General features: G+C 46.1%; 1 protein-coding gene across 3 annotated transcripts in view; it reads left to right on the top strand.

The window, feature by feature from the left end:
- The window catches only part of Kat14 (lysine acetyltransferase 14), a 37,325-nt gene extending 15,427 nt beyond the window's left edge, over positions 1–21,898 (top strand). The window contains exons 4-9 of one of the 3 annotated variants that reach the window (XM_087911158.1): positions 1,205–1,638; positions 1,726–2,291; positions 14,134–14,270; positions 15,700–15,875; positions 17,307–17,497; positions 20,863–21,898. In XM_087911158.1, the coding sequence (XP_087767284.1) occupies positions 1,205–1,638; positions 1,726–2,291; positions 14,134–14,270; positions 15,700–15,875; positions 17,307–17,497; positions 20,863–21,036 (1,678 nt within the window). In that variant the 3' untranslated portion in view covers positions 21,037–21,898. Of the gene's footprint in view, positions 1–1,204; positions 1,639–1,725; positions 2,292–14,133; positions 14,271–15,699; positions 15,876–16,118; positions 16,142–17,306; positions 17,498–20,862 lie in introns of those variants that run through there. The other 2 variants (XM_087911157.1, XM_087911159.1) reach the window with 2 other exon arrangements.
- Positions 21,899–22,178: the final 280 nt, after the last annotated feature.

Genomic DNA, 22,178 nt, shown 5'->3' with positions numbered 1-22,178 from the left:
AATTTTGTGTATGTAGGGAGAAGGGTGTGCCACATTCTCCTGTGGAGGTGAGAGGGTGACTTGGGGGAGTCTCCCCAGGATGGAGCTCCGGTGGTCAGCTTTAGCAGATGTTTGGGCTCTTTGAGGCATAGTCTGCTGCTAGGTATTCAACTATAGCTCCAACATCTGAGGCAGTCTCATGTGGCCCAAGCTGGCCTTGACTTCTGATCCTCCTGCCTGCCTTCCGAGTACTGCAATTATAAGCATGAACCACTGTCCTCAACTTTTGCCCATTTTCATTGTCATTATTTTAAACAGTGCATATTTTTTCAAATTTTTGTATATATACATATTATGATAAATTACTAAAAACAGTGTTGATGGGTCAAAGGGTATAGTTAGGTAAAGATGTCAGTGGTAATGCCGAATTACCCTCCACAATGTACAATTTATGTTCTATAAAAAAAGTCAGGAAGGCACGCCGTATTCTTGGTGATCATTATGAAATTTTACCAGTCAGCATATGAAAGATAGAATTGATGGTGTTAATTTGTCTAAATTTGCATTGTAGCTTTTGTTTAAGAAAGTTCTTCCAAGCCGAGCAGTGGTGAAGCACGCCTTTAATCCCAGCACTTGGGAGGCAGAGGCAGGCGGATCTCTGTGAGCTCGAGGCCAGCTCGAGCTAGTTCCAGGACAGGCATCAAAGCTAGAGAAAGCCTGTCTCGAAAAACAAAACAAAACAAAAAGAAAGTTCTTCTTAGATAGGCTGGCATTAACTCACTGTTTACCTCTGACTGGCTTTTGGGCTTTGGTCTTGAGACTCTTGTCCCTTTACTACTGAGATTATAGGTATGCACCATCACACCCAGGCAAAACTTTGTTTTGAAAGCGAGGTAAGGTTTTTTTTTTGGTTGGGGTAGTCATTGAACATTTCTGTGTATTGAACATGGTGCCAATAGTAAATTATGAAAGAAATAGTTAACATTAAGAAGAAAATGAATAGCTAAGGGGATGGAGAGATGGTTTTGCCATTAGGAGCCCTTGAGTCTTTTGTAGAAGGCCCGAGGTCAGTTCCCAGTACCCATGTCAGGGTGGCTCACAACCACCTGGATCCAGCTCTAAGGAATTTGGTGCCTTCTCTCACCTGTACGTAAATGTCCAGAAGCACATACATGTACATAGAACTGAAACATATTTTAAAAAGAGCAGTTAACATAGAAATTAGGTGTTCTTTTCTGCCAGCCTCAAAACCAGCTCTGGATCCCATCATCACTGTCGAGGGACTCAGAAAACGGGCAAGCCGGAATCCTGTGGAATCTGCCATGGAATTGAAAGAGAAACGGTCTCGAACACAGGAAGCAAAAGACATCAGAAGAGCACAGAAGGAAGCTGCTGGCCTCCTTGACAGGAGCACGTCTTCTACCCCTGTCAAGTTCATAAGCCGAGCCCGGAGGCCAGACATGGTTCTGGAGAAAGGGGAAGTGATTGACTTTTCATCTCTGAGCTCCTCAGACCGTACCCCCCTCACAAGCCCATCTCCTTCCCCCTCTCTGGATTTCTCTGCCCCTGGGACACCAGCCTCGCATTCAGCCACGCCTAGCCTGCTTTCTGAAGCAGATCTCATCCCAGATGTGATGCCACCCCAGGCCTTGTTTCATGGTAAGACTTGCTGTGTTTTCTACCTTGTGGGTGAACCTGTGCTCTGCCTTCCTGTGTCTTGACGACAGTACGTTCTGCTTTGTACAGATGATGATGAGCTGGAAGGAGACGGAGTCATAGACCCAGGGATGGAGTACATCCCACCCCCAGCTGGGTCAGCAGCTTCTGGGCTGGTTGGGAGCAGAAAGAAGGTCAGAGCTCCCGAACAGATAAAGCAGGAAGTGGACAGTGATGAAGAGAAGCCAGACAGGATGGATGGAGATAGTGAAGACACAGATTCAAACACTTCTTTGCACACTAGGGCTCGAGAAAAGAGGAAACCACCCCTGGAGAAGGACGTGAAGCCCAAGGGGCCCAGGTATACACCTGTGAGCATCTATGAGGAGAAGCTGCTGCTCAAGAGGCTGGAGGCATGCCCCAGTGCTGTGGCTATGACTCCAGAAGCCCGGAGGCTGAAACGGAAACTGATCATCAGGCAAGCGAAGAGGGATCGGGGTTTACCACTGTTTGACTTGGACGAGGTTGTGAATGCTGCGCTTCTGTTAGTCGATGGGATTTATGGAACCAAAGATGGAGGAGCATCCCGGCTTCCAGCTGGACAAGCTACATACCGTACCACCTGCCAGGACTTCAGAATCCTTGACCGATACCAGGTGATGTGGGGTAGAAGAGGGAGTGGGACAGGCAGCACCAGGCAGTGAATACTGTTGCTATGTGGTATTTGATATCATGAATAATTTGGGGAGAAGAAAGCAATTCAAAACTTGCTGGGCTTCCTGTCCAAAAACAGCTCATCATTTAATACCCTTTCATGTATCTGAGTTTCTTTCTCACACATCACCCAAGAAATAGCCTAGATATTTCTTATCTCTCTCTTGAGGGTAGCTGTATGTGGTCTATTTCATGGTTTTGATTGACAGATTTGTTGAGGACATGTAGTATCCTAGACCCTAACAAGCTGGAGCTGTGGGCGTGTAACTGTCTTCTTACTTTGGGCTCAACATGAAGAACTCTGGAGTCAGCATTACTCACAGTGTGTTCCACAAGTGCTCTGACAGCATCTAATTCCACTAGGACTGCTGGGCTCCCCACCAGCAGCAGTGATCTAGTTTTTTGTTACTTTCATTGATTAATTAATAAAGAAAGCTGCCTGGCCTGATAGGTCAGAACATAGGTAGGCAGGGAAGACAGAACTAAATGCTGAGAAGAAGGCAATGAGGCAGACAGACGCAGGTTAGGATCTTACCTGGTAAGCCACCAACCACCTCGTGGTGCTACACAGGTTACTAAATAAGGGTTAAAGCAAGATGTGAGAATTAGCCAATAAGAGGCTGAAACTAGTGGGCCAAGCAGTGTTTAAAATGAATACAGTTTCCATGTAATTATTTCGGGTGTAAAGCTAGCCGGGCGGCGGGAAGCAGCCTACCATTCCATGTCCCGCGCTACTGTCTCGCCAGCAAGAACTACGCAGGGCACGTAGGATCCTTCTGCAGAACAGCCTTTTAATGCATCTTGAGAGCGAGAGCATAAGCCGACATGGCAGAGACCCAGAGCAAGGCGAACCCAGCCCTTATATAGGAAACAGTCCCCGCCTCGGACGTGTCACTCTCAGATTGGTCAGCTGCCCATCATCCCAGATGACGCCTCGGGAGAGGCAGGGACTACAGTGTTGGAAATTTGCCAACACATGCGCGTTATCCTGTTCACCGGGCGGTGGAACTGGATGTCAGCGCCATCTTGGAATGGCGAATGTGGTTACGGTCCTCTACATCTCCCCCTTTTTTTTTTAACTTCTTTGCAGAAAGGCAATTCCCTCAGAAGGCAAAGATAGAGGTCGCACTTCCCAAAGTGGAAACATTATAATGGGCTTGCACGGAATCTGCCCCTAGGTTCATGACACCTGGAACTTATCCGGCCTGCCCTCTGCCATTTTTCTGGGAAAGGGAATATACGGCAGGAAACCCTTATGCAGGGCGACATATCTCTCAGAGAGGGCCATTCTCTGTGCGATGCTCTTTAGCTCGACAACCTTCAGGGCTAGCTAAGCCAAGCACTCCACCCTGTGCAATGGACAGAGGTGTCCTAGGGGTGCAGGAGCTGGTTGGCATAAACCTTACTGCTTCAGCATAGATAACCACATCAGTAGAGGTTCCCTGTTCCAGGGCAGCCAGCGCTTGTGCAATAACCACACTTTGTCCCTACGACTTTGGGATTTGAGTCAGCAGACCATCCAGAGGAGAAACACTGATCCTCAGCATAGGGCTGTTCCAAACATTCCCACCCCCACCCAATAAGCTTATAAATAGAAGGTAGGGGAGCCCCAGAGTCTTATTGGTTGTAAAATTAAAAAAAAAAAGACGAGGAAACACTGCCACTCTATGGCTGACTGGTGTCGGCTTCAGGAAGGCTGAGAGTATCCCCCATCGCTGCTCCTTCGTAACCGTTGTCATCCATCCGCAAAATGGTAGGAGGAACAGAAGCCAAATCTTCAGGCGAGTCCGCGTGTTGTGGGTCACCCCTCACCGTTCGGGTCAGTCTTTCTGGCACCCAGAATGGATTTTCCTGGTCCTGTGGGAACACACAAACAGCTCCCCTGGATCTCAATAGGATGGGATCCGGGCCTTTCCATCCATTAGAAAACACATCTTTCCATATAACCAAATCCTTGGGCCGCTGCGGATCCGAACTATGTCGTGTTGCAGCATTCTGGCCATTATCGTCCAGATTTAAAAAATTTATAGTGAACAGAGCCATGGCAATGGCTACTCTTGGTGTCGGGGGTAATTCCTTCAATATTCCCCCTTTTTGTTTAAGTAGATAAGATTTGAGTGTGCGATGTGCTCGCTCTACAATACCTTGCCCCTGGGGGTTATAAGGCAGGCCTGTAATGTGTGTGACTTGCATCTGTGCACAAAATTGTTTAAACTTTTGAGAAGTATAGGCAGGCCCATTATCCGTCTTTAAAGATGTGGGCTTGCCCCAAGCACTCCATGCCTCAAGACAATGTTGAATGACATAAGAGGTTTTTTCTCCTGTAAGTGGTGTGGCATGAATAACGCCAGAGCATGTGTCAATTGACACATGCACATACTGAAGTTTTCCAAAGGCAGTGATATGAGTCACATCCATCTGCCATATTTGCAAAGGCGCAATCCCTCTGGGGTTTACGCCAGTGTGTCTGACAGGGAGAAACTGGCAACAATTGTGACATTGGGTCACAATATCACGAGCCTCCTTTCTGGTAAGAGAAAAACGTTTACGCAGGGTTTCAGCTGTAACATGAAAATTATCATGAAAGGTTTTAGCGGTCTGTAACGGGGAGGCAAGAGCTACCGCAGCAAGCTGCGTAGCACGATCAGCCAGATCATTACCTAAACTCATGGGGCCCGGGAGCCCCGAATGTGCTCTTATGTGTGTGATAAAAAATGGAGCTCTTCTATTTAGTAAACAGTCCTGTATCCTCTGGAAAAGAGCTGCCACTGTACTAGTAGGTTTTATAATTCCATCGGTCTCTAATAATTTAACAGCATTAACCACATAGGCAGAATCAGAAACAATATTAAGAGGACAATGAAATTTTTGAAGAACCTCTAAAACCACCATACATTCCACCACCTGGGGTGAGGTGGCAGAAAAGTTCTTTGTATATATTTTAGAATCCACAACATAGGCTCCCACACCATTTTTGGAGCCATCTGTATACACCATCACCCCGTCTTTTAGCGGGGCAGAAGACGTAACTCGGGGAAACACAATGGGATGACATGCAGCAAACTGCAGCAGAGGGTGTTTGGGATAATGATTATCAATTTTTCCTGAAAAGGTGGTAACCAAAATTGCCCAATCGTCAGAGGTGGCGGCCAAAGTTTGTATCTGAAAGGAGGTATAGGGAACTATCATAACCGCTGGATGCTTACCAAAATGACTAACAGACATTTTAAGGCCTTTAAGGGCAATTTGAGCTATAGCAGCTGGATACCAATCAATACTTTTGTTAGGAGAAGCATGCGGATCTATCCACAGTAACGGTCCATCCTGCCATAACACAGCAGTGGGTAGCTTTCTTGTTTTAAACACACATAGAACAAATGGTTGAGTTTCATCAATACGGCACAGCTGTGCCTCCTTAATGGATTCCTCCACTAGTAATAAGGCTGCTTCTGCTGCCGGCGTCAAGGCCCGAGGGGAGGTAATATGAGTATCCCCTTCCAAGATATCAAACAGTGGCTTCAAATCAGCAGAGGGGATTTTTAAAAACGGTTGCAGCCAATTAATATCTCCTAACAACTTTTGGAAATCATTTAATGTTCGCAAATCGTCCCTATAAATTTTTATTTTTTGTGGTAGAATCTTTTCAGGAAGAATAACAGAACCTAAGAATTGGCCAGTGTTTGTAATCTGGACCTTCTCAGCAGCTATTTGAAGACCCCATAGCTGTAAACTCTTAATGAGCAATGGGTAGGCTTCCCTTAGGACCTGTAAGTCCTCATGACACATGAGTACATCATCCATGTAATGAATCACAAGCAAATGTGGGAAACGTTCACGAAGCGGTTCAAGAGCCTCCTGCACAAACATCTGACAAATTGTTGGACTATTGGCCATACCCTGAGGCAAAACTCTCCATTGAAAGCGTTTATCAGGCTCTATATGATTAATTGAAGGAACAGTAAAAGCAAAGCGAGGCCTATCAGCAGGATGCAATGGAATAGAAAAAAAACAATCCTTAATATCTATTATTACCAGACTCCAATTTTTGGGTAAAGCTGAAAGCACTGGGAGTCCTCGCTGCACAGGCCCAAAAAGATGCATTTGTTCATTAATGGCTCTCAAGTCATGCAACAAGCGCCATCTTCCTGATTTTTTTTAATGACAAAAATGGGTGTATTCCACGGAGAGGTGGATGGTTCTATGTGCCCCAAAACGAATTGCTCATTAACTAGCTGATTCACTGCTTCCAGTTTTTCAGAGGTAAGTGGCCACTGAGGAACCCATACTGGGGTCTCTGTTTTCCATGGTATGGGCCGTGCTGCCCCAGTGGCGCCTAGGAAAAACCCAGACCCTGTTTATTGATATTAGGTTTAGGATTTACTGACTCCCGTATTCCTTGCTCGGAGCGACCCAAGCCCTTTCCTGGCCTATGGCCCATTCTTAACATTATATCTTGGGCCTGAGATGAATATGCATTAGATAAGGTCAATCCCATACCCTGCATTACATCTCTTCCCCATAAGTTGACTGGCAGGGGAAGGACATATGGTGTAAAATATCCTGACTGCCCTTCGTCTGTTTCCCAGGTTAATCTGGTGGAGCTAATGGTGGGGTTTGCACTATAGCCCAAGCCCTGTAGGGCATGAGACGACTCAGTAACAGGCCAGGACTGTGGCCACCAGCGCGATGAGATAATACTTTTGTCCGCGCCAGTGTCCAAAATGCCTTCGAAGCATTTACCATTCACCCAAAGGGGCAGTTTGGGTCGATCTTGAAGGCTAACAACCAGGTAGGCCGAATCCTGTCCTGTTGACCCCATTAATTTACTCCCCGGCCTCTGGTGGGTGTCTGCTGGAAGAAACAGTAACTGAGCTATCCTGTCTCCTTTACTGATGGAAAAAACTCCACTAGGACAAGAGCACAGGGCTTGTATCTCAGCAGTGTGCTGACTATCAACAAGACCTGGGTGGACAATCAGTCCCTGCAGGGTAAGCGAGCCACGCCCTAAAAGCAGGCCCACGCTTCCAGGGGGTAGAGGCTCAGGCAGCTGCACGGGGACAGACTGCACCCCCATTTGGGGCATCAATAGGAAGTCGGTGGAGGCACACAAGTCCATTCTTGTTCTGCCTCCGAAGGTTCCTCGGTCGTTGCCCTGACGAACTTGTTCCCATATTTCTGAGGGCCCTGGGACCGAGGGCCCATCACCCCGTTTTTTGGATCAGTCTGTGGGTTTCCTAATGGTGAGAGGATCTTGCCATGGACATCCCTAACGGAGCGGCAGAGCTCAGCCCTATGATAACCTTTGCCACAGCGTGAGCAGAGGGTAGGAGGCGCTCTCTCCTTTTCTGATGACCTACAATCCTTTTTTAAATGTCCTGGCTTCCCACATTTAAAGCAAACTCTTCTGTCTGGCCCTTTAAAAGGGTGTTTTTGTGACTGCATGATGGCTGCAGCCAAACCCGCATTCATCAGGGGTCCTCCTAGTTCTCTACAGACCCTGAGCCAGTCCTGTAACCCTTTATTTTTCCTGGGGGCTATGGCCGCACGGCACTTCTGCGTAGCTTGCTCAAAAATGAGCTGCTCTATGAGTGGCGTGGCCATATCAGTGTCGCCAAAAATGCGTCCTGCTGCCTCAGTCATTCTAGCCACAAAATCTGAAAAAGGCTCCTGAGTCCCTTGTATAATCTTGGTGAGCGGGGTGCTTCCTTCTCCCTTTTTAGACAAAGCTTTCCATGCTCTTATAGCTGTATTGGCTATCTGGCGGTAGGCGTCATAAGGGTAGTCTATCTGGGCAGCGATGAAGCGCCCTTGCCCGGTCAGGAGGTCAAAAGTCCATTGTTGTTGTTCTGGAGTTAAGGCTTGAGCGTTAGCTCTGGCCTGTTCCTGGGCCGCCTCATGCCACAGAGCTTTCCACTCCAAATATTGACCCATGCTGACAAGCGACGCTTTTGCAACTGTCTCCCAGTCTGCCGGAGTCATGGCACTCAAGGCTAATCTGTCCAATTGGGCTAATGTGAAATTAGCGGTCACTCCATATTTTCTAACTGACTCTGCTAATTCTTTTATTTGGTTGTACTCCACAGGCGCATACACCCGTCCATTTTCCCCTTCGTAAACAGGGAAGGCCAGGTGCAGCTTTCTCTTGACCTTGTCAGGGATAAATGAAAAAGTCTTTGGCCCAAGGTGTTCCTCATAAGGAGGCGCCGAAGGGGCAGTCGGGCGAGGGCGCAGCTCGTAAGGAGGCGGATGGGCCCTTTGGGATGACCTCATGGCCCTACCGCTGGTTAATTCTGCCTCCTCCTCTGTACCTAGTTCTTCTGCCTCTTCTCCTGAGCCAGAACTTCCATGCTCACTTTCATGGTCACTTTCAATTTGCAGAGCTTCAAGCTCCTGCAGAGGATATAAACTACTGTCCTTTCCTTTTTTCTTATTGTTGGTTCCAGAAATCTTTCGACCTTGTAAGTCAGTCCTCTCCCCCATTCTTATTTTCTTAAAACCACTGGAGGGTCCTTTTTCCTTATTTGAGACTGTGCGCGCACCTAACCTCTCACTGTACTCAGTTTCTGAAATGCTATCCTGGACTTCCTCCGTTGCAGCAACTGCCTGGCAGGATTCGTCTTTTAAGCAGTCTTTGGCGAGAAATAAGAGGACTACTAAAAGAGGTAGCAAGGCCCCTACTAAACCTTCCCAATGCGGAAACAAGTCAAGCCCAAAACCGAAAAATCCAGGAAAAGCTATATCTCTCTGAGTATACAGACCTGCAGTTCTGAATCCTCCTTGTGTCCAAGGGGTCTCCGGCGGTGCGAGCAGTTGTCAGGGTCCCTCAGCGTCCCGAGGGATTCGGCACCAGATGTCCCGCGCTACTGTCTCGCCAGCAAGAACTACGCAGGGCACGTAGGATCCTTCTGCAGAACAGCCTTTTAATGCATCTTGAGAGCGAGAGCATAAGCCGACATGGCAGAGACCCAGAGTGAGGCGAACCCAGCCCTTATATAGGAAACAGTCCCCGCCTCGGACGTGTCACTCTCAGATTGGTCAGCTGCCCATCATCCCAGATGACGCCTCGGGAGAGGCAGGGACTATAGTGTTGGAAATTTGCCAACACATGCGCGTTATCCTGTTCACCGGGCGGTGGAACTGGATGTCAGCGCCATCTTGGAATGGCGAATGTGGTTACGGTCCTCTACAATTCCATATTACAACAGATGTTGGGCGCCACTCTGTAAAAGGAGCTGCGTTTCCGCCTGGATCCCAGTTAGCTTACCCCCGAAATAATTATATGGAAATTGTATTCTTTTAAACATTGCCTGGCCCATTATATCTAGCCTCTTATTGGCTAACTCTTACATATTTATTTAACCCATTTCTAATAATCTGTATCTCACCACAAAGTCGTGGCTTACCGGGAAAGATTTAGCACGTCTGACCTGGCAGCTTCATGGAGGGCAGTTCTCTGACTCTGCTTCTTCCTCCCAGAATTTAGTTCTGTCTTCCCCGCCTACCTAAGGGCTGGCCTATCAAAAAGGCCAAGGCAGTCTCTTTATTAATTAACCAATGAAAGTAACACATAGGCAGAAGACCCTCCTCCATCAAGTTTTGCTGGCATTTGACCTTCATCTGCCTTAACTTTTACCAATCGATGGCTGTGACTATAATCTCATCTCATATTTATATCTCTTTGATAATAAGTGAGGTTGAACATTTTGTGTTTCCTATTTGCTTCTCTGTGAATTGCTTGTTGAGAGTCTTTGACCTTTTTCTCTTGTTCTCTCTGGACTCTCTTGGAAATCTCTGTTGCATGTCTGATTCTCAGTGACGTGGTAGGCACCAGGCCTCTTCTTCAGGGCGTACTTGGAGCTTGGTGTGGGATGCCCTTTCCATCTGATCTCCATCTCCTTCTGGAGTTCTCCCCATTTCCTGTCCCGGTTCCTCTGTTCTGTCTTTTAGGAATTCCCTATTTTGAACTGGCATACCCTCTTCCGTGTAAAGGGCCTGCTGGTAAGAACTGTAGGCTCCGCAGCCCACATGGTCTGGGCTGTAACTGAGAACCTGTGACGGAAGGAGCTGCAGTAGTACATGACTCCAGCTGTGCCCAGGGAGTTCATTTACTGAGATGGGCAAGGGCTAGGCTTGGACTGAGGGTGCATAGCATCCTGTGCTCTGATAGGTCCTGAGTTACATGTTCTTCTGGTGGCATGGGCCTTTAATCCTAGCACTCAGGAGCATAGGCAGATATATCTCTGTGAGCTCAAAGCTAGCCTGCTCTACAAAGGGAGATCCAGGATGGCCAGAGCTACACACAGAGAAAGACTGTCTAAAAAACAAACAAACAAAAAACAAAAAAGAAGTTTTTCTGTGTTGTTAAATGTTATGTTATTGATTGCCCCTCCCTCAAAGTGCGCTTTCTTGACCTCTTAGCTTTCCTCTTGTGTTACTTATTACACGATAGTAGACTGACTTTTCTTTATTTCTCCTTGTATTAATTTCTTGCTCGACTCTTAACAGTTCTTTATGCCATGGTTCTTTGAACAATTATTTGTCGTGTAGCTGCAGCCTGTGCATAGGCCACAGCACATACATGGAAGGCAGAGGACAGCTTGCTGGAAGTGCGTCTGCCTAATGAGCCATCCGCCATCCCTAAGTATGGTCTTTTGAGATGTACCTTGGAAACCTGTGTGCCTAGAATATCTTTATGTCACTCTTGCATTTAAAGAGTAACTTACAAAGGTGTAGTTTTGTTTTCTCCTTTGCTATTTTGAAGTTGTAACTTCATTATCATCATATGTACTCTTGCTCCAGAAAGAATTATCCTCGTATGTACTGTTGCTCTGGAAAGCCCTGTTTTCTTTTGTTTTGAGAGAACCTCATTGTGTAGCACTAGCTGACCTGGAACTCAGAGATCTGCCTGCCCCTGCCGTCCTGTACTGAGTGTGCTTCTGGAGCTTGTTCTGCTTATTCTGGGGCAGCAGGGATGTGTGTGTGTGTGTGTGTGTGTGTGTGTGCTAGAAACCTGATCTCGCCATGCTCTCTTAGTGTTTAGTAAAGGAAGAGGTGCTGGCCTGTCACTTCCCATTCTCTGTCTGGCCTCTCAGGACCCCCTGTTGTCTTACCCCTTCTGCTGTTCCTCCTGGGATGTGGAATGCCTAGTTCTGACCATAGTGGTTCCTCTCCTCTGTCTCAGGAAGATTCCAGCAGACAGTCGCCTGGCACATTTGGTTGGCAGTCACCCACCCAGAGCAGCCACTGCACGGGGTGTAACCAGGCCTTTCTGGCCCCTCTGGTGCAGAGCCCTGCGCCCTGTTCTCACTTTGTTAGTACTTCTAGCCACCTTTTCCCTCCTAGACCTTTCCTCAGCCTGTGCTGATGTCTGTGGCCATCTGGGTTTCCAAGGGACCCAGTACAGCTAAAGAAGCAGTACATTTAACAACTGTCCACACCTTATTTGACTTTGAAACCATTATCCCCATCACTTTGTGATTCAATAAATGTAACTTATTGAATAAATAATAAATAATTATCTATTTCAAATAATTTATTGAAATAATGTAGCACTATTGTAGCTGGGTATACCATGGTAAATTAATGCTAAGTAGGTTTCTGCTTTCTGGAGCTGACATCCTCAGACAGTGAAATGACAGTGTTGGCTCACTGGGCTCAGATCTCCTGACTCAGGACGTGTGTGTGTGTGTGTGTGTGTGTGCGCGCGCGCGTGCGCAGAGGACCACTATATTCCTGGGAATTAAGACTAGCCTCTCAGGGGAGGTAACCATGCAAGAAGTACTAACTAACAAGGAAACGTTAGCAGGAAGAGAACTGGAATGGACGGCCAGACACAGGCCCTGAGGCCCGAGAAAGACTGGTGGATGTCATGGGAACATCACGACACAGGAGTATGGTCCGGGGAGATGAGGCTACAGTGTGACAGGGTCAGGTTCTGCAGGTTCTTTGAAAGGCACAGGCAAGGACCTTGGCAGTGGGAATCCACAAAGGAATTGTGAACAGGGTGCGGGGGTGTGGGGGAGTTGATGTTTGATTTTTAAATAGGGTTTCACTGTGTAGCCCTGACTGACCTGGTTCTCATTTAGTAGACTAGGCTGGTCTTGGATTCACAGAGATCTGCCTGTCTCTGTTTCCCAAGTGTTAGGATTAAAGGCATGTGCTACCACACCCAGTTTATTTTTAAAAGAAGTATCTGGTCAAGTGGTGGTGGCTCACATCTTTAATAACAACACTCAGGGAGGCAGAGGCAGGCGAATCTCTGTGAGTTTGAGGCCAGTCTGGTCTACAAGAGCTAGTTCCAGGACAGGCTCCAAAGCTACACAGAAAAACCCTGTCTCAAAACAAACAAACAAACAGCAGCAACAACAACAACAATAACAAAGGCATCTGGCCTGTATGTGGAGGCTGTATGGTGTGGAGTGAGAGTGGCCCATAGAAGGCAGTAGTGGTCTAGGGTTGGTGGGGAGTGTTTTGGAGAAGAGTAGAATCTTCAGAGGGCAATTCTGTAATATCCACAGGACTCTCTCACCCTGAGACTGTTAAGAGGGAGAGATTATTTTGTGAACTGATGGGTCTACAAATTACCTGACGCTACATTGAAAGCCACCCCAAACTTAATGGCTTGCCATAAGAACTGCTATTATTTCTTGGATTCTGGCCTGCCTGGACCCAGCTGAATGGTTCTGTTTACCTTGTGAGCTGAAGACTGGGTCTCTGGGGTCATGTTTGTGGCTGCATTCCCTGGGGAGCTGCTTGTGGCTGGACTGACTGGGACACTGTTCTTCCAGAACCTGGCCACCTAGTTGGAGCCACCTGGCAGCCATGCATCGAGGTGGAAGAAGTTGCCAGTTGTTTTTAAGATTTGGACTTGAAGTTCCAAGTGTTACTTCTGCCACTTTGATAGGTCAAAGTTCTTTACAGCTGCCTGGGTTTGGGGTAGACTCTGCCTTCTGATAGGAGGAGCCATTAGACCTGCAGTGGGTGGGAGGAGCTGCTTGTGTCCTTTGGAAACTGCACTCCACAGCTTTGAAGATTACTTGAAGCCTTGGAAGGATTTCAAAGCTGACTTTTGAGGAGTTTGGTGTCCAGGCTGGAAAAGTCTGAAGGCAAATTACAAAGGAAGAAACCTTGCTCTTTCAACAAGTTATTTTCTAGGCTAAGAGCAGACTGGCTCTAAAAGACAACTCGGTTTTTTAGCTTCATCTTGGCACCCCTTTGTGAAGGTCTTTTCATCTTGGTTGGAGCTCTTTCTATTACAACCTTAATTGCAGTGTTGTGTGTTGCTACATGACTCAGTGCCCCAGGTTAGCAGCCCTCAGGGAAGAACAGCTTCCCATCAGTGTGGCCCTTACAGAGCAACCATGTGAAAACAACCAGTTCTGCCCCAGTATCTGCCTAACAAACTAAGTAAGGCCATGCTTTGCCTAGTCTGCTGGGGCTTCCTTACTGCGGTGACAGGTTTTAGGGCTGGTAAGCAATATAACTCCTGTGTTTGCCATATTTACTTAGTGAAAAAGGGGCACAGTCAAAAAAAAAAAAGTTCATTGGCGCTGGCGGCTCTTAAGATAAAACTGTGGTTGTATAATAAATAGTAAATAGCCCACCCGTGTTAGTTTTTTTGTATTTAGTTTTAGGCAAAGACCTGATAAGTTTATGTCAAAACTTCAGCTTTTCAAATAGGTAGTGCAAAAAAGACCTACTCCTGATATACAGAAAGCTCATTAGACATGGAAGATTGCCATTTTGAATGCTTTTCTTTTTATATAAACTGTTTCTTTCCCACAGACTGCCTTACCAACCAGGAAAGGATTCCGGCACCAGACCACCAGATTTTTATATCGTTTGGTGGGATCAGAAGATATGGCTGTGGACCAAAGTATTGTCAGCCCTTATACTTCTCGGATCCTGAAGCCTTATATCAGGTATCCATGATGTCAGGGCTGTCAGGAGGGGTGATATTGTTGGCATATTTACCCAGACTATAGGGGTAAATATGTCCTGACATAGAGCAGGTTCAGGCAAGGACAGACAGGGTGGTCCTTTGAAAGAAGTATAGAAAGCAAGAAGACTGAGTTAACTTTGATTTCTTGGTCATTATCATCATCATCATCATCATCATTTTTTTTTTTTTCTGAGATAGGGTTTCTCAGTAGCTGTGAAGCCAGTCCTAGAACTTACTCTGTTGTAGGCCAGGCTGACCTCAAACTCACAGAGATTCTCCTGCCTCTGCCTCCCGAGTGCTGGGATTAAAGGCGTGTGCCACTACTGCTCAGTTGGGGTTTTTTGTTTTGTTTGTTTGTTTGTTTGTTTTTGAGACAGGGTCTCTCTACAGAGCCTCAGCTGTCCTGGGACTCACTACCGTAGACCTGGCTGGCCGTGAACTCACAGAGATCTGCTTGCCTCTGTCTCCCTAATGCTGGGATTAAAAGCATGTGTTAACTACAACTGGTTTTTGTTCACAGTATCAAAATTATTTATATTTACTAGTCTTGTGAACTGAAAAGAAAGGAAAGCAGTCTCAGTTGAGCCAGTGTCTTATCTGAACATTGGGACAGTTTCTGTTTTCCGTATTTTTGTGTGTGCATGTGTGTGTATGCACGTGTGTGTATGCATGTGTGCCTGCAGGTACATTCATCTGTGGAGAGCTGTGGTTGACTTCGGGTATCTTTCATTTTTACTCTGAACCATTTTTAATAAATTTAATTAATTAGTTAATTTTGAAACAGGGTTTCACTGTGTATCCTTGTCTGACCTGGAATTCATTATGTAGAACAGGCTATCCTTGAATTCACAGAGATCTGCCTTCCTCTGCCCCTTGAATGCTATGATTAAAGACCCATGCTACCACACCTGGGCTGCAAGTTTTTGTGGGTTTTTTTTTTTGAGACAGTCTCTTGTCAATCTAGAGTTGACTGTTTCAGCCTAGGCCAGCTGGCTTGCAAGCAGCATGCTTGCCCTGTAGCCCTACCGTCACCCTGATCTGACCCCTCGCCTACCCCCCGGTTCCTGGGCAAACCTTCTCTCGTGATCTCCAGCTGCCAATGGAGTTGTGCAGCCCCTCCCTCCCCTGGTCTCTGCTCATGCTGGAGGAGCATCCCTGTGTCAGGCCCTTCTGAGCATAGCTAAGTGCTGTGTCTGTTTCTCCCTTCACCTCATGCAATCCCTGGTGGGTACCAAAGGAGTCTGGCTTGATCTGAGTTCAGAGTGAATTTAGAAAACATTAAGACTAAATACTAGCTAGCATATAAAACTGTGATATTGTAAGCAGTTCAGAGTAGCTGTGAGTCAGATAGCTAGCAGCAATGAGTGTTTTTCTTGACTTGAATTTGTTTATTTTCTGTGGTGCTGAAGGCGTGATTATGAGACAAAGCCACCTAAACTCCAGCTCCTGTCCCAGATTCGTTCCCACCTGCACAGGAGTGACCCTCACTGGACACCTGAGCCTGACGCACCTCTCGATTACTGCTACGTCCGACCAAATCACATCCCAACCATCAACTCCATGTGTCAGGAGTTTTTCTGGCCTGGTATGTTCCTACTTCCACACCAGGCAGATTGATTGTTCTGTATCTATCACCTGGGTCTGTTTTTAAATAGTGTCTGCCATGTGACCCTAAGCGCTTTACGCTTGATTCCCTTTAGTCTGTCTTTACTAACAGAAATATTAAAGCATAAATGCCTCTCACTTTCCTAAAAATCAAGAAGCAAGCAATTAAAGTAATCAACAGTGTTTTTGTTTGTTTTTCTTCCCTGTTTGTCTCTGCTTCCAGAATAAAAGATTCATCCTGTTTTGCTTCTGCCTATGTTTAGATACCAGGTAATGTCTCTCCAAGATACACAGACTCATAGCTGGGCATGTGAACACTTTTGTTTTTTACCTAATAGTTCTTTGTGTTTTGTCGTTTACCTATTTCTTAGAGAATGGTAGGACATCCAAAAAGTGTTCTTAAGAAGCCAAATGCCCTCTGACTTCAGGACTCGGGTAAACCAGGATGATTTGTCATTTCATCAGCCAAGACCTAGGCCGCCAATCAGCAATTTCATTGCTAATTATAGCCGTACTCTCTATGGGCCTGAAACATACAGGACACGTCTGCCTTGCAGATGTACAGATTTCATCAGGGCAGAGCCTTGCCCTGCTGATGGTCTGACAGTGTGGTCCATCTCTTCTGGGGTTGCCCTGGGCTGAAAGTCACATTCTGGAGTGTCAGCTCCTTCTACCCTGATGTTGGGTATTTGCCACACATTATTCTCGCCACCTTTAGCATTTGTAGGAAGATTGTTGGTGATGTGTGAGTGGGGTAAAGAAAATGATGTTAGCAGGCTCATGAGATGGCACAGCAGGTGAAAGTGCTTGCCACCTAAACCTGCTTCCTGAATTCTTCCTCAGATCCTACAGAGGAAAGAGAGACCAGATTTGCCACAGTTGTCCTCTGACCTCCACACACATGCCGTGGCACATATGCACTTGTATTTATACATACTCACACACACAACAGGAACAACAATAATAAACAACATTTGAAGAAAAAGAGAAAACGATGTTGACATTTTCAAGGACCTTTACCCCTGCCGTGTCAGGGCTCAGTATGTACCTCAGCTTAACACACTGCAAGAAATGAGGCAACTTTAAAATGTGCCAAATCAAACACATGGTAGACGAGGCTGAGTCAAAGCCAGGTGTGGCCATTCTGAACCTGGAATCTCTCTGCTACCCAACCTGTCCTGTCTCTCTGCTTTTAGCATATGTACTTAGAAAAGACTATGTTAATTTTGATATTTTCTAAAATGCACTTTTCTGATCTGAATGTGTGGTATCTATGGTAATAGCTTTGCCTCCAATTTGGGGAATTTTTTTTTAGCATGCAGGTGTAACAATAAGTACAGGCTGAACAGCTTGTTGTTCATTAGTTCCAAAAGGCACATGGTCTGAGTATCTGGCTGGTTCTTTTCTTTAGGCATTGACCTGTCTGAGTGTCTGCAGTATCCAGACTTCAGTGTTGTAGTCCTTTATAAAAAAGTCATTGTTGCCTTTGGCTTCATGGTTCCAGACGTGAAGTACAACGAAGCTTACATTTCATTTCTGCTTGTCCATCCTGAATGGAGAAGAGCAGGCATTGCCACGTTCATGATCTATCATCTGATTCAGGCAAGTTCTCTCTGCTCATGATTTACCTAAATTAAGTGCTTTACCTTTCAGGGCTTCCCAGAAAAACTTAGAGGAGCCATAAGGCTAAGCCAACTTGTTCAGCATAGCCTAAGCAAAAGGAAGCCATTGCCACCTATCAAGAGATAAGGAAGCTCATGGATTAAACCTCCAGCCAGCCCCTAAGATAAGATTCTATTCTTGGATTCAGAGAAGCCCCTAGGTGAACATGTATCGTAAATAATACAGCAGAATACCATATGTGAGACTGTAGAACACACGCAGTGTCTGTGTTGGTACTGTTGTGCTCTTGGAATAAGTCTCATGACTTGGAGGGTCTGTTATCTGTTTATAAGCATTCATCACAATTGAATCAGTAAGCAGTACACTCCAAATGAATGCAGCATTTTTTTTCCTCCCACAAGCAAAAAGATTATTTTCATTTTTAGGCAAAATATTGATATTAAACCGTGGTTGGCATGGGATTTACTGTGTCAGTGTCTTAGCCAGTGTTCTATTGCTGTGAAGAGACACTGTGACCATAGCAACTCTTATAAAGGAAAACATTTAATTGGGGCGTTCCTACAGTTTGAGAAGTTTGGTCCATTATCCTCACAGCTGGAGCATGATGACATGCAGACAGACTCGGTAGCTGAGAGTTGACTGCTGGATCCCATGTATCCAGCAGGAAGAGAGAGCCACTGGGCTTGGCTTGGGCTTTTGAAACCTCAAAGTCCACCCCTCACTGACACACTTCCACCAACAAGGCCACACCTCCTGATCCTTTCAAATAGTGCTTTTCCTTGGTGACTAAGCATTCAAATCTCAGCCTATGGGAGCCATTTGTATTCAAACCACCACAGTCACCCAGGCTAGTCTTGACTCATGGCAGTCTTCAGAGGGCTCAAATTACAGACCTGAGTCTACACCTAGCAAGGATTTTGTTTGTTTGTTTATTCTGAGTCAGGATCTCACTATGTAGCCTTGGCTAGCCTTGAACTCATAGAGATCTTCCTCTTTGCCTCTCATGTATGGGGCCTTAAGGCATGTGCTACCACTTCTGGCCCAGCAATGATTTTTTTCTCATAAAATAATAAACATTTTTATTGTATGAACTAGTAAATATAGGTAACTTACGTGTTTCTTTGAACTTTAAGCTTCCTGAGGTACAACACCACCAAGCAATAAATTTTTTTTCTCAAGAATTCTTCTGGTAAATTCTGTTTAGAAACTATTTAGTTTAGAAAATTATGCAAGCTGGGTGGTGGTGGCATACACCTTTAATGCCAGTACTTGGGAGGCAAAAGTAGATAGATTTCTGGAGGACAACCTGGTCTACACAGAGAAATCCTGTCTTGAAAATAGCAACAAAGATTATACAATATTGATTTGGGCAAGTCTTTGTTTTATTTTGAGATAAGGTCTCCCTCTATAGCATAGGCTGGCCTGGAACTTGAGTTCTTGCCTCAAGAGAGGATGGAAATAAGGCGTTTTTCTAATGCTTAATCAAGCGCGTCTTCCCAATTGTTAGTGGAATTCACTTAATTCCTAGATGTGGGTAGGCATCTTAAAGCATCTTTCTAGAAATCACTTAGGGCAGAGACTGTAAGCCCTTGTCTGGTGTCCACACGTGCTTCCTGGTGTCAGTTCCGCACCCTTTCTCTCCTTGTGCTTTGTGCCCCTCCAGGATGCATCTCCACTGCATTCATCTCTCTCGCAGAGTGCCTGGGCAGTTCTCTGGCTCTTTGTTACTAGCAGGGCCTGGAGGAGGGCGGGATGATAACTCAGAGGCATCCTTGGTGCTTAGTGTCAGGCTTGGCTAGGAGACGAGTCCTTGTTGACTGTTTGCTCAGCTCATCTGTATGAGTGGGCACTTTGTATCCCAGTCAGACTGTAAGCCCAGGGCCCAAACAGGACCCAGTCTATAGTAACTGGTGATGGCCTTGGTTAGGTATCTATGCGGACTGTCTAAAACCACCGCCATCACCCCATGGAATTGCTCTGTGTGCTCACACCATGCTGTTGTCCTTAGGATAATAATCACAGTCTCTTGTCTCAGATGTGTTCGGAGACACCGTGAAAAAATAAATAGAAAAAGAAGGAAAATGCCAGTTGCCTTGAACTCATCATTAAATAGTTCATACCTGTGTGGGCTGGAGTACGTCATTCTGTGTGGGCTAATTAAAGAATCTATGTCTTTATAGCCATAGAACCTTCTCTGTTCCTTTAATTATATCAGATTTAAAGAGACCTAAGGAGAAGACTTCAGGTTTTATAATTAAAATTTTAGTATTTAGATTTTTATATAAGTTAGTATGTTTTTTTTGTTTGTTTTTTGTTTTTTGTTTTTCCGAGACAGGATTTCCCTGAAGCTTTGGAGCCTGTCCTGGAACTATATCTTGTAGACCAGGCTGGATTCGAACTCACAGAGATCCGCCTGCCTCTGCCTCCGGAGTGCTGGCACTAAATGCGTGCGCTTAGTGGTGACCATGCGGCTGATTTCTAGCATTTCTAGGAAAGGGTTTTTTATAGGTTGTGGGGATGATATAACTGTCATCTATATGGAAAATAGAATTTCTCATTCTCTAGTTCTTCGAGGTTGTCATATTGTTGGTATTGATGTGTCTGATATTTAAACTTAATTGAATTGTAAAATCCAGTAATATGGAGGCTGGTGAGCTGATGAAGCTAGTAAAAGTACTTGCCCCTGAACCTGGTGGTCTGAGTGTAATCCCTGGGACCACATGGTAGAAGTGAAGAACCGACTCCAATAGTCCTCATACCTCTGGTCTGTGCAGTATGGCATGCATGAGCCCACACACATACCACCCCTGACACACATAAAAAGTAAGGAAATAAAATTTAATTGAAATAATAAACAGGGCTGGAGAGATGACTCAGCTGTCAAGAGCTCTTAACTTACTGCTTTTGCAGAAGAGCTAGGTTTGGTTCCCAGCACCAACATGGTAGCTCACAACCATCTGTAACTTCAGTTCCAGGGGATTAATTAACACCTTCTGACCTCTGAAGGCTCCTGCACACATGTGATACATAGACATGCTTTCGGTCATATATAAAACTAAAATAAATAGTATAAATAAATAAATGTAATTCTCTTACAAAATATACTCTGTGGCCTTTTGCTTCAGAGTAAAAACAATCCCCCTGCCCCTAGCACATGAATCCCTTTAGTTTTGGGGGTACACAGCTCAGGTGCAGAGTGCCCCTGGATTCCCAGCAGTTGCTAGGTGCTCCTGTACCCCAGCCCCAGTTCCCAGTACCCCACTTGCTTCCTTCTGAAGATTGTCTTCATTTGTTCATTCTCTTTGTCCCCGTGGCTTCACCTTGTGTTTTCCACTCTTTGGCAGACGTGCATGGGCAAGGATGTGACTCTTCACGTCTCAGCAAGCAACCCTGCAATGCTGCTATATCAGAAGTTTGGCTTCAAGACGGAGGAGTATGTTCTGGACTTTTATGATAAGTATTACCCACTGGAGAGTACAGAGTGTAAACATGCATTCTTCCTGAGGCTCCGCCGCTGAGGTGAACCCCGTTCTTCCCAAAGGACAGTGGGTGCTGTCAGAGAACGGGCCTTCAGGAGCTGTGCAGGCAGTTGTCCTCACAGCGGGCCTGGTCGCCTGTGGGTAGTCACCTCCACATGGCCCAGCTGGGCGAGTGAAGCCGTGTGCAGTGGTACAGGTAGGCAGCTTCCATCCAGAAACCCTCCAGCCCATCCTGGAGTGGCCTCCAGCAGCATCCTGGACTCCACTGTCAGCCAAAACCAAGTGACTCTGCCATCCTCTTTCCTCACGGTGGTGCGTGAGCACGTGAGGGCTGCTGAAACGAAGCGTTTGAGAAAGGGCTGCTCGTCCTGGGTTAGAGCTCAAGAAACGTGAAGGGCGCTGAAGGCTCATGATGCCCACGTGGCCTTCTGTCCTGGGATGAGAGATTATAAGGAATGATTCCTGCCCTGCTCCTAGCCTATGGGGTGCTGTCATGGAACCCCAGGACTCCTGGGGCACTGGAGTTCTTCTACCTTTTGCTGACTTTGGTCCCAGTCAGGGGGAAGAAATTCAGTGTTTATCTCCATGCTGCTTTATGTGGTCTTCTGTTAGCAACTCCTTGCAGGAACAGTGGCCTGGTATAATTTTCCTTGGCATGGCCCAGGAAAATAGCTTGAGAGGAACGGTTAAGCTCGACACAGTAGATGCCTTGCCTGGCCCTTCTCATGCCCAGAAGAGTTGCATCACAACAGTGGAGGTGTGGAGCAGTGCAGGCAGCACTGGAGTCCCCATCAACAGGATGAAGCTGCTTCCTATGCTGCAGGTGTCTTTGGACCCTAGAAGTGCATTTCCAAAAGCATCAGATATTCTCAAATAAAACCTTACCGAGTAACAGCTCACAGCCGGGCTTCAGCTCAGTCATTTGCGCTCATCTTGTCTTTAATTAGGAGCAATGGCTGCTTTCTTTCTCTGTGAACTTTGGGTTGGGTTGAGAATCCAGAGAGCTGAATGCTTTCTAGGATGCTGCCATGCCATTTAAAACTTTACCACATGGAACATTATTTGGATCTTCTGCCCATGGACTCTGCCTGCAGCTCGAACCCCTGTGTTGAGGGCAGCGTTTTTGTGTCACCTGGAGCAACAGCTGAGGCTCTGTTTCTTTGAGAATTTAGAGCAACACC

This window comes from Myodes glareolus, chromosome 10 (genome assembly GCF_982192425.1).
Source record: "Myodes glareolus chromosome 10, mMyoGla1.1, whole genome shotgun sequence".
NCBI lineage: Eukaryota > Metazoa > Chordata > Mammalia > Rodentia > Cricetidae > Myodes > Myodes glareolus.
This window is presented reverse-complemented; position numbering and strand designations above follow the sequence as displayed.